We start from the raw sequence: 18,501 nt of genomic DNA on the forward strand, positions 1-18,501 counted from the left end.
ATGGGAAACTGGCTGGTAGAACCTCCCAAGAGACAAACAGCGGAAATACAGACCAGTTAAGTGGAYAGTAAGGTGGACTGAAAACTGACTGAACTGCTAGGCTCAAAGGGTTGTACTCCATGGTGCAAAGTTCAGCTGGAGACCAGTCACTAGTGGAGTACACCAGGAGTTGATACTGAGGCCAACACTGTTTAACATCTTCATTAATTACTTAGATGCTGGGGCAGAGCATACCCTCAGCAAGTTTGGTCATGATACARAACAGGGAAGGGAGAGCTGATACATCTGATGGTTGCCCTGCCATTCAGAGGGACTTCAACAGACTGGAGAAATGGGCAGACCGGAACCCCATGAAGTTTAACAAGGATTTAACCCATCCAGCAAAGGAATAACCTCATGCATCAGTACAGGCTCAGGGACAACTGCTTGGAAATCAGCTTTGCATAAAAGGACTTTGGGGTCCTGGCAGACAACAAGTTCAATACAAGCCAGCAATGTGCCCTTGAAGCAAAGGAGTCCATCATGGGCTGTGTTAGGTAGAACACTGCAAGCAGGTCAAGGGAGATTATCCTTCCTCGCTACTAAACGCTGGTTGGTCCATATCTGGAGTGATGAGTCCAGTACAAGAAAGACATAGACACACTGGAACAAGTTCAGCAAAGGGTCACTAATATGATTAAGGGACTGAAGCATCTGACATTCCAGGGGACACTGAGAGGGCTGGGACTGTTTACCTGGAGAAGAGGAGGAGAAGGCTCAGGGAGGATCATATCATTGTGTATAAATACACAATGAGAGAGTACACAGAAGACTGAATTAGACTCTCTTCAGTAGCACCCAGTGAAAGAAAAAGAGGCAATGGGCACAAACTGAAATATGAGAAATTCCATTTAAATATGAGATATCATTATACTGTAATGATGACTGAATATTGGAACAAATTGCCCAGAGAGACTGAGAGTTCTCCACCCCTGGAGTCACTGAAAATGGACACGGTCCTGGGCAAAMTGTTTTACCTGATTCTATTTTGAGCAGGGGAGGTTGGATTAGACGATCTCACAGAATCACAGAAGGGTTGAGGTTGGAAGGCATTTYTGGAGATCATCTAGTCCAACACCCCTGCTCAAGCAGGGTCACCTAGAGCACATTACCCAGGACCCTATCCAGATRGCTTTTGAACACCTCCAAGGAAGGAGACTCCACAGCCTCTCTGGGCAACCTCTCCCATTGCTCAGTTACCTTCACAGTAAAGCTGTTCTTCTTCGTGTTCAGAGAACACGTGTTTCATTTCACACATACGTGTTTCAGTTTGTGCCTGTTGTCTCTTGTCCTTTTGGAGGGCACCACTGAGAAGAGTTTGGCTCCATCCTATTTACACCCTCCCTTCAGATATTTAAATAGATTGATAAGATCTCCCCTCATCCTTCACTTCTCCAGGCTGAAGAGTCCTCGCTCTCTCAGCCTTTCCTCCTATGAGAGATGCTCCAGTCCCCTAATCATCTTAGTATCCCTCTGTTGGATTCTCTCCAGTAGCTCCATGTCTCTCTCATACTGGGGAACCCAGTACTGGACACAGATATGGTCTCACTAAAGCTGAGGAGAGGAGGATCACCTCCCTCCACCTTCTGGCTATGTTCTTCCTAAAGCAACCCAGGATACTATTGGCCTTCTTGGCCACAARGGCATATTGCTGGCTTATGGTCAGCCTGCAGTCCATCAGGACCCCCAGGTCCTTCTCCATAGGGCTGCTTTCCAGTAAGTCACCCCCCAGCATGTATTGGTGTATGTGGTTATTCCTCCCTAGGTGAAGGGCTTTGCACTTCCCTTTGTTGAACTTCACGAGATTCCTCTCTGCCCATCTCTGCAGCCTGTCAAGGTCCCGCTGAATRGCAKCACAGCCATCTGGTGTATCAGACAGTCCTCTCAGTTTAGTATCATCAGCAGACTTCCTTAGGAGGCACTTTGTGAGTACACATCTCCAGAGGTCCCTTCCAACCTTGACAATTCTATGATTCTATATAAATAAATAACAATATAAAATACAATTTAGTAAATCTGACATCTTCAAGCAAAAGCAAAATTTTTAACTGAGCTTGCTGGCAGCACACTACTAGAAAATTGCAAACAAGGTAATAATCAATAATAACTTCATTACAGAAAAAAAACATGTGTGGTTTGGCCCAGACAGTCCAGAGCTGCTTTATAATGAAGAGCAATTGATCTCTGTGCTACTGTAAGTACTGTCCAAAAATGCCTACATAAGAAAACAAAGCTGTCAATTGCTACTTCTGTGCACAATGAGGACTTATCACATCAAATTAMATTTGCCTGATGGCAATATTTTTCTTTAGAAACCATATCTAAACTAGAAAGGATTTCTCCAACAATGCCAAAAAAAATTTATGATATAATTATAAATGTAAAATTATGTTTCCCCTTAGACTTTAAAACTCCTCCAAGATTCATCCTCCTCCAGGATCAATGCAGTGGAAATCTCCAGATCATAATGCCTTCCTGAACCTACTGGCATACTATGAAATAACATAATGGCTGTATCTAACTGACAGAGACAGAATATTCCTTGTATGTGGGAAAGACTTCGGAATAGACTCATGGTTTCACTTTTCCAGCTGCCCTCTCAYCTTCCTTGGAAACAAATATGTGGAACAGTTTTTTGTCTTTAGGAAGAAGCAAGCTGAAATTATGCTATCATGCAGTGCAAGAGTGTAAGCGATGGAACTGACTTACTTGAACTAACTCTTGTAAGTGAGAAAAGATGGGACATCATCTGTTCTTAATCCTGCAGTATCCTAAAATTAATTAGGKTTGCCACAGCTCAAGAAGATGTACCAAAGGAACAAGCAGCCCACAAATTCTCCATTAAACTGTCTGTATGTCTTTCTTAATTTCTCAAGAGTAAAGCATTTGGGAAAGACTAGGTTGAAAACAGTGTGAAGATAGAGTAAACAAAATAACCAGCAGCTGCTATCCTCTAAACTATGCACACGATGACATTAAACCGTTTTAAATGCAAGTGTCATTTCTCCTTGCTTTCCTGATACTTAAGATTGTCAGAGCAAAATAGTTTTGATCATTTGTAAACTAAATTTGATAGAATGTAAAAAGTGGAGTTCAATGAAGAAAGCTATACACCTTCAAGGAAAATATCTCATATCTTTAAGAGAAGCACAGAATTAATGTCATTAGGAAAAAAATTAGTAAGATCAATGCAAAATTATTTTTGAAACTAAAAACTTCAGCAAGAGCTCCAGTAACTACAAACTTTTTACAGGGGAGGGGGTCAAAAAGACAGAAGATTAAAATTTTATTAGGAAAGAAACAAGAGAACTATCATTGGAAATGTGGAGTATAAATAACAGAAGTTACTATGTATCTGACTTATTTTTATATTCTTCCATAAGCATTCAATTGGACAACCTTAGACAGCACAGTCAGCTAGATGAACTTTTCTTCCTATGTACTGTTATTTTATGTTCTTATGAATAGCCTGAGCAAACCATTAGCCATAATGGCATCAGTGAGAGGAAAAAAAGCTTCATCCTTCATGTTCTTAATGAAGAATGAAGAAATCTTGACTTCTCAGAAGTGTCATGTTGTCATTATCGTAACTTTTCATTCAATATAAAACAGTTCATACTTTACATTTGGTACTGAAGCCCAAACATCCAAACTTAGACATTTGTTTCTGCTTTTGTGACTGAAAAGCCCAACAGAAGGCTGTCATCTGCAACTTATTTTGGAAGCATAATTACAACCTTCAGTTGAGAATGACTGTCCTGTCATAAAACAGGAAAATAAAAATTGATAATAAAACAACTTACCTCTTTTTCAAGAAACTGTCCAAGCTATTCACTATACTTTCATCTACGTTTTTCATCAGTTTTTGTGATAGACTAACWACTACACTAAATATTTAAATGTATCTTAAAAAACAGAATCTGCTATTATGAATTAAACATGCCATAAAGCATTACTTGGGCTATTTGTAATACTAAATTGCAATTAGTGATCTACGTTTTCCCTTGGATCTCTTCACCACTGAACTGTATCCATCTATTACCTAAAAAAAGACAGTTCTAATTCTGCAGAGACTTGACAATGAAATGAAATATGCTGCACAAAGCCAGAGGCAATAATGGAAATAGTGAGACAGTGCATGTTATGGTTATTCAAATATTGCATTTTATTTTGCTAACTCTTGAAACTTACTGGTTTAACACACATCATACCAATCTATCACAAAGAAAGTGGTTTAGAAAATCTAAGCACCTTCATACCTCAGTCCTCACTGATCTTTGCAAATCTGGGTTAGCTAGACCAGAGCTCTTGCAGCTATGTCTACTAACTACAATCTACTTCATGGAAAAATACACTCTAAYGAAAAATCAACATGAATAACTGTCTTACCAGTGTTTGTCCTACTGGAAGAGCAGGTTAAGTTCAAAATTTACTCCAGCTCTCAGGGAATATCTAAGAATTTACTCAGGATAAAAACGTAATAATAGCTTGATTTCAACATGAGCATTTGAAAAGCAACTTTGTTGTCAAACATTTTTGGAAAATCCAAGTAGACTGAAACTCCTTTGTCTACATGCTTCTTGACTTCAAAGAACTCCAAGAGAGTAATGAGCCATTCACTTTATAAAAGCTCTATTGATTCTTCATCAATATGATATATTATCCATCTTTCCACTGATTTTATTCTTCAAAACAGTTTCTACTATTTCTCACAGTACGGATATCAGGCTGTCTGATTTGTAGGTTCTTGATCTCTCTTAGAAACCTTTTAAAACACTGGCACCACATTAGCAACTTTGATAGCCAGTTTTAAGTGAGAGGATACACATAAGCCAAACTAGTAGCTTAGCTATATCAATCCTCGAGATCTTTTAGAACTCCTGAATGAATACCATCTCTTTCTGGTAATTTTCTCCTTCATCATTTTGTCTTTTCTTTCATATTTTTTTCTATTAGCATTTCAATTAGACATAGATTTTCCAGTGAGTCATTCATGAAGAAGAGTTTCATATGAAATTCTCCCTCTATTCTCCACAGACACACAGTTGCAAAAACTCATTTAGCTTTTCTGCTACGATTTTCTTTTTCCTGAGGTTTTATTTCCTTATTTTACACTGCAATCAGATAGTGGTCCTGCACACCCTCTGACAAACTTTCTCTTTTTCAGTATGTTCAGAAAAGAATTTATTGCACTGTCTGTGCAGGTTCCTCCTGAAATTCTTTGTGGTTGGCCATGCTGTATTTTTATATTTAACCACGACATTGTTAAATGTCTATTCTACTTTACTCATTTGCACATGACTTCAGCTTTTTGGAGGATGCCTTCTTCTTTTGAACAGCATCTCCTCCCTTCTGTCYACCCGTAAGTGTTTTTTGGTAAGTAGTATATATTTGTTTCAATGCCCCTGCATGGTACCTTTAAACAGTCTCTATAATATCTATTCTTTTGGCTACCCCTTTTAGTTTCTTATTTTAACAAGTTTATTTTACGTAGGTTTGTTCTTTAACTAAGTGAAAAAGCAGGGCATAATGGCTTTTCAAACTTCTGTGCAAAGCCTGAATTCTTTCCTGTATAAGCCAGATGACGCTAAGAGTTAAGCTGCAACATGGAGTACCCATGGAGGTGGGCTCTGGAATAGGTGGACTGAGGAATAACATTCTGAAACAACTGGAGAAATCAGTACACTGCTTTCACAGTCTACGCCAATCGCATATCTCTCAGAAAAGGTGCCWGGTGTAAAATCTGGACTTTCTTTASGTGCTCAAAGCAGACAGTGGTCAGATGATATCAGGTGCTTTAAAAGCACAGGAGATCCAAAGGTTGGGTTCAATCAGAGTAGACTGGTGACCATCCTGGGCTCAGCCTTCTCTATAACAATYAGAAATTGAAAATTTAGAACAAAGTGAAGTTATACAAGAGCTAAAGCAACCTATATGCTCAGTCCTTAGCAGACAAGTTGGTAATTTCCAGTGCCGGATCACGTACTTTTTTGTTAGCCCAGAAGTAAGTCACTTCAAGGATATTCTGCGGAAGAAAGTCTTCTTAACCTGCTTAAAAATTCTGGCATATTGTAGTGCCTGAGATAAGTTAGAAAAATCTCACTCTACATGTTCTCTCAAGATACCTTTCTATAACACTGAAAACTCTTTCAGGGTATTTGCAAAGTAATCATAACCAAGGACAGTGTATCACCAATAAAGTAATAAACAGAGATTTTATAAACTAAATGTAACTCAAAATAGATRTGCTAATCACGCTTTTCAGGCCCTGTGAAAGAGGCAGTGAATGTATTTTTTGCTTCCTTCAGCATTATGAGTTTCAGTCAAAGATGTCTGATAGAAAAGCACATGCCCTACCCAATTCATCTTCATGGAAATCAAGATGAGTTTTAAAGGTAAAGAATATCTAGGGTATTGAGTAAGAGAAGACTAAGAGTAAGCTTAAGTAAAAGAAGACTATTAATATTTTACCAAAATCTTGATAATCAGTCTTGTTTTAGACTTTTAATAAGGTCTACTAGTACCAGCCCAGTCTATAACTCTTCAAGGTTTAGTGTCAAACTTTCCAACAAGATGGAAACATCTCAAGTTCAAAATATAGGCCATCATATTTAGTTTATGTCATTGGCCAACATTGCCTAACATAAAAAGTTAACTTCAATATGATTGCATATGCAATATCTGCATAAATAGAGTGAGTAGTTGTAATGAGTCAACAATCAACTAGATAACCTGACACAAGCTTACCACAGAAACAACTAATTATAAGTCATATAGTAAATTCAAGTTCATTGGCATTGATGTCTTTTAGTATCTATCATTTTCATCATTTTACAAACYCAACTGCATTATATATATATTCTCAGTAAATTAAAGCTAATCATGTCCTTSATCCTACCGCTAGGGTACATGTACAAACTCTATCCATTTTATTTGATTCTGCTTGAATCAAATAAGGACCTCCCATAYTGCAGTCTGGATACATTTTAAATTGTAACATAACCTCAAAAAATTATTTTTTAAAAAAAGGACCAACACAAACTGTGACAAAACGGATCCAGCAGTATTACTTAACTGATATTCAACCACATAACTCTAATTATTGTAGCAGCATTACTTTATCTTCTTTCACACAGGTACAGTTCTGTGTTTTCTGTTTTAATTTTACYCTTATAAGTAAACACCTGCTTGTAAAGTTCAGAAAACCTCATCCTCATTAGATGGGACACCACATCCTCCACTAACRGCTGACAGAGACGGACAAGTTCTCAGCAATATCTAGCTTCCTTTGCATGATCCTCTAGCATATGAAGTGCTATTATATTCATCACTGAATAATGCTGCAGACCTGGGACAGGATAAATATTTTTCTCCTCTTGCCACAGTACAACTTTTTAAGGTTTGTCTATGGTTTATCTTAAAGGGCATAAAACATTAAAAAAAACATGCAACAGTGTGGAAGAGGCACTTGCCTTAACTCCAAGCTTCTGTCTGCAGCACTGATCAGTGATGGGTGTGATGACACCAACAGAGTACACCAACAGTATCACATAAAGGAAGCTGAAGTTCATGAACAAGAGGGAAAAATAAAACATTGTTAAAAAGTGAAAAAAAGTTAGAGTGAAAGAATACTCAGGAATATGGAGTAGCTAGAGAAAAATAAGCAAGTTAAATGTCAGTCTTCCGCAAAACTTCCTCGTTACATTTATTTTTCATTATTCTGAAAAAGTCCACCAACTGCTACAGAATGGATAAAAGCAAGAGATACTTTAGTTTCCTGGGTAAAATTCCAGTTGCAATAATGCTGACGGCAAACKACTCACTAACCTCAAAGATACAATATTTTAACCTGTGAATACTACTACCTCTTTTAGCTCCTTAATTAATGTGGTAGTGAATGCTGACAATTAAAAAGCATTTTATGTGCTAYTTGTCTATAGCAAGTATAAAAAAAGTATTTAGTGATATTCTAATTAGCTCACAATCACTTGACTCATTGTTTCTTTAAAAAATAYATGTGCCTGTGTTATACTAAACATATTTTCACCTTAGTATGTCTCCCTGCAGTATTGCACTCCTCTGTAATTATTACAATACAAATCAACTCTCCCACTAAAAGGTCTTACATCCTTTCTCATTTTATTGAGCAAATATGAGTCCTCTTACAACTTTTGACTTAATATTCTGCCGAATAATTAAATACCTTGACTTACTACTGTACATGCCTACTGTCATCTTATAAAAAGGAGAGTATTCCTGACAAATAAATTCCTTCATCTGGCCAAAAATATCCTGACGCTGGAACATGTACTTTGAGAACTTTGAACTGAGTACTCTGAGTTAGGTGTGTCATATTCAGAATGTACACAAAGCAAAGTAGTAACACCCTATGCATTTATGCTAGTAACAAAGGTTTATTCAATAAACATTTATCCTAATCTCTATTATTATCACAATTTCATAGTTATAATACATGTCAGATTGGAAGAATATCGTTAAAACATAATTTTGACCTGTTCTGAGTCCAATCTAGCATCAAATAAGACAAGTACATAGAATCATAGAATCAGTAAGGTTGGAAGGGACCTCTGGAGAGTTTCTAATCCAATCTCCCCACTCAAGCAGGGTCACCTAGAGCATGTTAGACAGGGTTGCATCCAGGCGGGCCTTGAAGGTCTCCAGAGAAGGAGACTCCACAACCTCTCYGGGCAACCTGGTCCAGTGCTCCGTCACTCTCACAGSGAAGAAATTCCCCCTCACGGTCAGGCAGAACTTCCTGTGCTTCAATTTCTGCCCATTGCCTCTTGTCCTGTCACAGGGGACAGCTGAGAAGAGTTTTTCTCCATCCCCTTKACACCCTCCCTTCAGGTACTTGTACGCATTGATAAGATCCCCCCTCAGGCTTCTCTTCCCCAGGCTGAAGAGGCCCAGCTCTCGCAGCCGTTCCTCATAGGGCAGATGCTCCAGCCCTCTGATCATCCTCGTAGCCCTACGCTGGACTCTCTCCAGTAGCTCCACGTCTCTCTTGTCCTGGGGAGCCCAGAACTGGACACAGCACTCGAGATGAGGCCTCACSAGGKCTGAGCAGAGGGGCAGGATCACCTCCCTTGACCTGCTGGCAACACCATTCCTAATGCACCCGAGGAGATCATTGGCCTTCTTGGCCACAAGGGCACATTGGTGGCTCATGGCCAACTTGTGTCCACCAGCACTCCCAGGTCCTTCTCTGCAGAGCTGCTCTCCAGCAGGTCAGCCCCCAGCTTGTACTGGTGCCTAGAGTTATTTATCATAACCATCACTTTTAAAGTAGGTCTACCCTATCTTAATCCTGGATCAAGTGTTTAGCTACTAAGTTGAATTTTACATCCACCTGCTAATTTGTCATGCCAAAAAATACCAAAACAAACACTTGAGATGAAGTGTGTCAGAATTCTGAAGGCTCCCTCTATTACTTTGCTCAAAGACACAGAAAAGAAACAATWCTATCAGCTCTAAACATCTGCCACTACAGTAAATTTCAATGTGTAAGACAAAAAACTTCATGGCTCTTCTCCACCTTTAGGAAAGGATGGTATGTACCTGTCTCCCACTGTTTCTCCACATGTTCTCAGAAACAAGAGCTATCAGTATGGCTCCCATGGCTGATTACATTTCCCAGTGTTCCCTACTGATTTTATTTATTGAAACTCTGTCAAATTGGACAGAGCACCAGCAAGACAAAGGTTTCTGAAATTGAAAGACATCATTTTTTTCATTTATAAGCTTTATTTTACTAAAACAATCATAGTAAAAACGATTGTTTTGACTTATGTTCAATATCACTTAGATCTAGAAACTCTGATTCATATTATTTGTCTCTGTATGAAATGGAGTCCTTATCCTTCAGGGAACAGAAAATGGAAAAATTTTTTGAACAAGCCATTATATAAATATATGGTTATTTTTAAATATATAATGATTTCTGAAGTATGCAAATATTCAAATCATGCACAGACTACCAGAYTGGAGGGTGTGGGGAGGCAGAGATATGTGAGATACAAAGAGCAAACCAAATTTGGATTGTGAAGATCTGAGGAGACATGAATAATCTCCATCAAAAAAATGAAAACAAAAAGATTTAATTCAGATTTATAGAAAGATTTTGAATATTTGGAAAAGCTGAGTAACTAAAAAGCAGTCTCACCACATCAGAACAAACTGCAAACGGCCCATCAACAACACAGGACTTCATTATGCAAGTTTTATGTGCAACCCCAGCAATCGAGATTGCCTGTATCTTCATTATACTGATGGCTCATAAGCTATCACTAAGAGGATATAGCAATATCATCTTGTTACTGTGCTAACATTAAATCAAATTCTGTTTTATTTACATCGTTAAGTTACATGAGCTCTACCTGAATTGCTAATTATCAATGAGTGCTTTTTGGACCTCGATAGAATGTTATTCAAATGCTACTTTTTCTTAACTTACTTTAAATTTATGCAAGACTGATATATTTGAGTACATCTCAGTTTATTAGTTCTTCTTTCCCTCTTGCAAACTTTAATTTCCAGTTTCTAAAGACATAGTTTACATATATACTGAAGTATAACAGCTAGAATGAACATTACAGCTGATTACAGATACAAAAATGCCTAATTAAATGAGTGTTATATGACAGAAAATATCAAACCAACATGAAAAAATATGTGCAGACTTCAACACTTCAAGCTGCTTGTAAAACTACAGTTCCTAAAAACAGTTCCTGACATTTTTCTACTCTTTAATATGAGTCAAAGCCAAAAGAAATGAGCATCCCTAAACCAAAAAATGTAAAGTGGAAAATTAATGTGAGAGGCTTACAGTCATGCAAAAAGTTTCAAGTTATTGCAAAACAGGGAAATTAATATGTCCTTCTCCTGTTACATCCTCTTGATTACAACTGCTTTTTATCTTCTCAAGTGTACAAACACTTACATATTTGTATGCAATATATTAATCTTTGTATTTTACCTAATATGAAAACGCTGTTAGTTGCTGTACATTCACAGGACTGTCTTTCAAGTGCATGTAATGATGCACGGAATATAAAGTCACAGGTTAAAATGACCTTTCAGAACAGGCATAGTACTGTATATTATAAAAAGGAAGTCTTTCAAATAGCATATAAAATAATCACAAAGGACTACTCACCATGTCATATGCTGTTACAATCTTTTTCAAGACCTCTGGAACAATCCCTTGGAGCTCCATAGTTGGATACTGATCATTAAGATTCAGTACTATCAAGGGTGTATTATCAGGCCCAACCAAGCGTGTAGACACTGCCAAAATGCACTGCATAAGATTTGCTACAGGAGAGAGGCCACATAATTCTTTGAATGAAACTACTGCATTCTGTAAAAAGGAAAGAAAGGGTTTCCTTTACAGTTAAACATGAATTTTAATTTCCCATTCTTTCAGGCTAAGACACTCATATTTTACTGTTATAGTTGAGCTATAATGTGGAATTATTACAGTTTCTCCTTGAAAAATTGGCAAGTTTTCCAAAGCAACCGCTGTTACACATATGTTTGCCGTATTTTACCAGAAGTGTTAAAAGTTAAAACAGAATTCAACACTTGCTGCAGAAAAAATCTATTTAGAAGGAGTATATATCTGGCACGTATCACTACTAAAATTAACCATGAAAATAAATGAATTCTAAAATCTTCCTGTTTATATATTTTGAAAAATTCCAAAAGACATTTCAAARTAATTATTAAAATGTCATCAAAAGTAACAGTTTTAGGTGCTGAACATCTCAAATAAGCAAAGTGAAAGGGGTGAAGAGGAAGGAGAATTCAGCCCATTTGTAACTTTAAACATACCTGAACTACTGCCCAGACGTGCTGTGGATCTGTTGGCTCCCATTTGGTGTGATAGACAAACCCAGCACTCCACTACTGATGTCACTCCTATCACAGAATCACATTTCCGTGAATTTTTAAGGTACTTTAATACTAATACCAATTTCGCACCTTTCCCTACAATTTATTACGATTATATTTTTTATTCAATATGGTGGAATATAAAACAAGATTTTAAAATTTAAAGAAGATTTCCATTATTACAAATATAATGTGACTCCAAATAGCCACTGAAATTCCATTATGGGAATATTCTCACCACTGTAATGAATTTAGGATTTTTATACCAAGTGGGAGCTGGTGATCTCTGGCAGGTCTGGAGTCTGTGCTCCTGTAAGAAACAAAGACAAAACATGGTGTATTTAAGTTACAAATGTGCTCAGTGCTCCTCTCTCTTCTGTCTTTCCCAAGCAGGGTATCTGACAAGTATTCAGGACATGATTTTCMTTTTTACCAAAACTTCTTTCCATCTTTCTGGCATGGTAAGGCTTATTTTTGGACAAAGGTTCTTACAGAGACATAATGCAGCCTTAGTGCAAATAGGAATCAACGATAAAATATTTTGTTCTCTTTTCACTAGATAAAATGCACAAAACTGACTTCAAAATATCTACATATAGCATATACATGCAAAGCTATTTGAATACCTAGGTTACTTCTTCAGTCTCTTACACTATAATTTATCTCTAACAAATGTTTAAGAGTCCAGGAAAATGAAACTACTTCTAATAAGTGGACTAACCCTTAATGACACAATAATTATGTAGTTGAGAACACAGACATTGGGARTCCCTTCGAACTGATCTTGCTTGTGAAAGATATCATGGCTAAGCCATTATGAATAACAATTTTACAGAGAGGTAAATCTGCACTCAGGGAATGCACGTGTGAACTAAGGGCAGASAGGTCAAAACTATAGGTAGAACTCATGCCTTTGGATTTCCAACCCTGTATCCAGAGTCAATCCTAAATCACAATGTTGTCAAGCAATTTAAACATGCACTATCACATCCAGTTTAATCATTGATGTTATACTCTTATATACATGAACATACAACAGTAAGTTATGACATCAGCTTCTGTCATGGTAATAGAGAGTATACCAGTGACTTAAGAAAAAAAGACTATAAATACACAGTTTTGGAGAAAATATTGAATTCACTGCTGTTTACTCTCTCATTTCTCCTTTTCCATTCCATATTTAAAAAAAACTTGTGTTCCTTCTGCCTTGTGGTGACAGTATGCATTTTTGTATCTTAAAAATTGTAACAATTTATAATGTAAAGGTTCTGTGATTAAGAAATTAAACAAATTTTAAAATCTCTGACATACATTAGTATATATTTTGACTGATTTGCTTATTTTTATCAGTTGGAATCACTTAGTTATGCAGAATCTATTTTGCAGAGTATACAATCTGCCCATAAACTTCTACAAAGTTAATATTCTCTCATGTATGCAAAATATCTTCTTGGTGACATTTTGATATATGGTAATGATGAATTTAGTTGATAGGGAGTCATTCAAACTGACAGAACAAAATACATAAAAGGAAACACCTTCCAGTATCTTATGTCTGAAGAAATCATGCTGCAGCACATGTTTTAAATTATATTGATTCTAGAAAACAACGCGGTGCACACAACAGAGAGTTTAAAGTAAGTAATAATGTTTGCATTGTATGTTTTCACTACTTCCCTAAACCCCAGATCCAGCTCCTCCTTGAATGAGCTTAAAAATACAGCATTCTTTATATTACAGAATTCTAGCCTTCAACAGATTAAATAGAGCTAAAGTTAATTCTATACTTAGCTTGCAATGTAGAACACTATTATCAGTCAAAATATCATCCTCATTTTTAAAATAATCTTTTAGTATAATAATTTTATATACCAAATAGAAGGGGAGAGGTTCATAATRCTGTATTAATTTCTTCTTTCATAAGGAAAAAAATATTTTTTAAACTGTATTACTATTAAAATCTCTTTTAATATAATTCATGAATAATAATTAATAAAATTTATCTACACTGATGTGCCTTCAAAATCCAAAATCAAGCCTCAAACACTTCTTTCAACCAGTTTCCCCTTAAAGTTATATGAAAGTAAGATGATTTAATAAGTCACTTCTTTTTAAATGACTACGCTTTTTAAATGACTATGCTGAATTTTATTTATCACTGTCAGTATTCCATTAGAAGTTTGTAAGAAACTAAGAGCTTTATGAAGTAAAATGCAACTTTACAGCACTTTTCACTCTAATCTAGATCTGAAAGGCTTTATTTACCTGGAATCTTTACTAGAACCTCCAAAAAATGGATTTCCAAGTGAGATCTCTTGAGTTCAACAAAAACAAGCACCTCAGCCTGTATTTCTTCCTGAAATTTAATTTATTTACTATAAGTGACCTTCAATGTAATGTAGTTTCATCTTAACTTAATGCCACCTTAGCCCTAACTCCATATATTTCTAACAATCTGAAGTTAGGAAGAATACTCAAAAGTAAATGATCTCTCTGAAAGTTTTGTCTAGTATTAGGAATGAAGAAAAATAAAATCTCAATGAAACTATGACAAACATACTTTTAAGTATAGCTTTCTCATATGTGTTATTCTATCAAAAATGTCTTCCTCCTGCATTTCTATTTAACTGAATTTTCTAAAACTAAAATATAGTCCTATTTTCTTCCACTGTGTATCTAACACTTCTTCAAAGACATACTTCTTCATAGACATAGTTAGACACGTGTCTAACATTCCTTTGAGACATYCCTTCATGGACATACTCAACACGTTTGACTTGTAGCACTAAAGTCATACTCCCAGTCCACATTCAACAAACCACATACGTGCACCAAAAACTACCACAATAGATGGCATCACCCAGAAGATTGCTCTGCTACAATCAGTTCTTAAAGCTGTTCAGCATTAAAATTGATTAACATAACTTGCAAAATACAGTAAGATTCTAAACAATATGTATTATATGTGTATTGTAATACAAAAATATATACAAGGCATGATAAATTCACTATAAAAACTGTACCTGCATATTTTCTCTCAAATCTGTGGCATCCCGTATAGGTTGGAGAGCATTCTTGAATACTTCATCTATCATTTTAATCCACAATGTTCTCATAGAGGCATATTCCCTTGATTTCTTGCCCTTCCTCACAGAGAGGCCCCGTTTATGAGGTTTCCCACCACCCCTTCGATTAGTAATGGCCACATGCACAAATAGGGAAGCATGTGCTAAAATTTCTCCAGTTATAGACTGCAGAGGAACATGTCGATAACCAGTCTGTAGACATTCAAAGGGAATAGTGTATTGCCCAATAAACTCATCCCCAATATAATCATCATCCAGTACTACAAAACGCACCATAGCTAGTTCTGGTAGATTTATTTGAAATTCAAAACTTTCATCAAAAATTGGATTATCTCCATTCTGATGCATAGTTTTTGTCCTTTGCTCTGCACAGTCAGCAGGGATTCCATGTATTTCTACATAGACATAAGGATCCACAACATCACCTTTGGCACCTGATCCTTTGGGTTTAGGGAAGTTCTGCCCACTAATAATTTTAATATGAAGCAGCTGAGGCGATACTCCAGGCACAGTGTCTTTTGTATTTGCACTAAAGAACGATACTTCTTCTCTCATGATAGCAGGACGAAGGACATAGCCACAGTTTCCATTTTGTCGAAACCAACCAATGTTAAGATCCATCATTAAGCCAGGTGTTTGAAAGTTCATGGCTACTATCTGACAACCACACTTCCAAAAATCCTGGGGATTCATATTACTAGAGTCAATCCTCATAGGGCTGGGGAAAATTCTGGCAAGAAAACGTTTGTTATAATTTACAAAGTCTCCTGGGTTTTCATTGGCATATTTGCTAGCAAGCACTTCATTAAATGAGCATACTTCCCAGTACTTCTGGAGCTGAAATGAAACTTGAAACTCTTTGAACTGAACTGAATTACATATGCTTACCAATTCAGACAGTTCTTTGCAGAGCTGAAATCGCTTCCCTGTCATAGAGTTATGTTGTTCTACACCTTCTTTCCCCACTCTCTGTGACATTTCCGCTCCTTCATCTTCATCTGTAACATCTCCCTCTAGTCCAGAACAATTAGAAGAMAGCTTCTTTGCTTTTATTAGTATTTTCCCTTTAAGTGATTCAGGTGATGGAAGATAAGACTCTTCTATATTTGGAGACTGTGTATGCAGTTTGTCCCCCAAAATTTTCTTCATGTGTTGAACCATCACTTTCTGCTGCTTAATAGAACAATGATTTTCTAAACACAAAATAAGAGGGTATTCTGAAGCAAAAAATGCATACTTGTTAATAATGTCAATCACACTGCGGAAGACAATCTGCGATGTCATTGTGTGTCCTGTGTAAATCACAGGCTCATTGTCTGGACCATCCCACACATCCAGTTCAACACTTCGACAACCCATTTTAAGGGCACGAATATAACCTGTGATGTCAGATGGCCCTCGAAACTGATCTTCTATCAAGTATGTATTATGAGATGAATTTATAAAATAATGAGATAAAGGTTGTTTCATATCTTGACAAACTTTTTTGTGTTCTGGATCAAATATGTGGCAGTCTGGTGAAGTAAGGTAATTAGTAAACCCATCTATAGAGAGCCAACCCTTCTCCTGACCATCTTTGGCTGGTTCATATTTCTGAATAATTTCAAGGCTTATTTCTTCTGTGACATGTGCCATACCCTGTTCTGCTTCTAAAAACATCATAAGGTCCTTGGTATCTAGGAATTCTTTATTGCTTGAAAACTGAACCAACAGGAAGTAGATTTCAGGTCGGGTACAAAGCTCATGAAAAACTTCAATAAACTCTTCCTTTGTTACTTCTGTACCAGTTTTTTCCTTGGATCTATGTAACTCCTTGAATTTCAGTTCAATTCTATTTGTTTTTAAACCAGGATTTAGGTCTTTTATAAACTGTACAGCATTACACAGGGGTATGTGTCCCAAATTATCTACATCTGATTCACTGAACATTTGTGAAACCCATGAAGTCCGCATATTATCTTGACTACTTTCTATCATATCTAGAGTATGTTTTCCATAAGAAATCAGGTATCTTAATCCAGTAACCCAAATATTCGCAATGTCTGCCGAGTTAGCAACAAGATCTAACGACTCATAGTTGTCTCCATAAATAATTGAAAATGCACAGTCTTCTGATATCTGGTCATATATTCCATTGCTGCGAAAAATATCTGTATTTTTTCCTGTTCTTACTTCTTTGATGGATTTAATGTCAATCTTTGCTTTTTCAGAATCCTTTTTTGAAGGTTCCCAACGCAGAGACTGCATATCTGCATCTAAAAGAAAATATCGGTGATAYACCCTAGAGTTAGATCGAATCTTTTTGAGCTCAGAGCCTTCAACCATTGCATTTATACAGTCACTTGCACTGCTGATCTTCTTCTCAGTTGGCATGCTGCTAAATGACACTGTCTTTTTCCGTTCTCGCTTTTGTTTCGTACCGTCCTGGTAAGTAAGGGGGGGGGGAAAAAAAGAAAAGAAGTATCAGTACGATTTTGCTCAACACCGAAATAGGTTTCAACTTATGGCTCAAAGTTCAAAAAAAGAGCTCAAAAGAATCTAACACATGCACGATGACCAGTAAGACTCAAGTTCTCACCTCGCAAATGGAAATACTGACCTACTAACAATAGTTTAATAACCATTATTTCTTATATAAGTAATTTCAATACCATGCTGACAGAGTCCTTAGGAATACCAGAGAAACATCAATACACAGATGCATTGAATATCATGTAGTAAATTCAAGTATACAGACACAATAGCCCTTACTATGCATAGCTCCCTTCTCTACTGTACCCATCTACCCCCTTCCCACATGCTGTTTGGAGCATCACTGCTTCACCACATTCCCGTATCAGAAAAATTTCCATGATTGTCTCACCAAGCTACACTGAAACACAACTGAATGGACCGAAGCAGGTAATTCATYCTGTATCTTAAATGTCAGGAGATACGACAGCGTGTTGAGTGGGAACAGTTTGAGAGGATTAAAGTTTAACTGGTTTCAGAAAAGCTGTATATCATTAGAAGGAACTTAAATGGAAAACTGTAAGTTTGGTGAAGAAGGAAAGCAAAAGTAATTCAGCTTAGTTCTTAATAAAACAACTCAAAGTTCTTGGTTTGCTYGAGAAAGCTTTGGTAGAAAACTGGAAATATAAGCCATTAAACAAAAACTGTATGTTAGAAAAGAGACAATAATGTCATTTAGCTAGCTCCATTTGCTATTTGTATTAATTCAAATAAATGAAAACAAGTCATTGTTTTCAAGTATATTCAAGTATATTTTAAGTATAACCAATTTCATGAGAAACAACTGAATTTAATAAAGCTATGTTCATTTGCATTATCTGCATTTTTGAAACTAAACTTTTTTTTTTTTTACAGATCATGTGTCTTGAGAAGAAACTTCAGTTGACTCCTAGTCCAAAAGAATGCTTCTCATGAAATAATCTTTTTATTTTCAATATCTTATTTAGAAATG

The 18,501-nt window shown here is 36.5% G+C and overlaps 1 protein-coding gene across 1 annotated transcript in view; it reads right to left on the minus strand.

Moving 5' to 3' along the window:
• Positions 1-18,501, minus strand: part of PLCL2 (phospholipase C like 2) — a 102,035-nt gene that overhangs the window by 26,564 nt on the left and 56,970 nt on the right. The window contains exons 3-4 of the mRNA XM_085307507.1: positions 14,976-17,462; positions 11,216-11,419 (exon numbers count right to left, since the gene is read on the minus strand). Of these exons, the coding sequence (XP_085163633.1) occupies positions 11,216-11,419; positions 14,976-17,462 (2,691 nt within the window). The remainder of the gene's footprint in view (positions 1-11,215; positions 11,420-14,975; positions 17,463-18,501) is intronic.

This window comes from Rhea americana, unplaced genomic scaffold, assembly GCF_003343005.1.
Source record: "Rhea americana isolate MKP2758 unplaced genomic scaffold, rheAme1 scaffold_26, whole genome shotgun sequence".
NCBI classification, from domain to species: Eukaryota; Metazoa; Chordata; class Aves; order Rheiformes; family Rheidae; genus Rhea; species Rhea americana.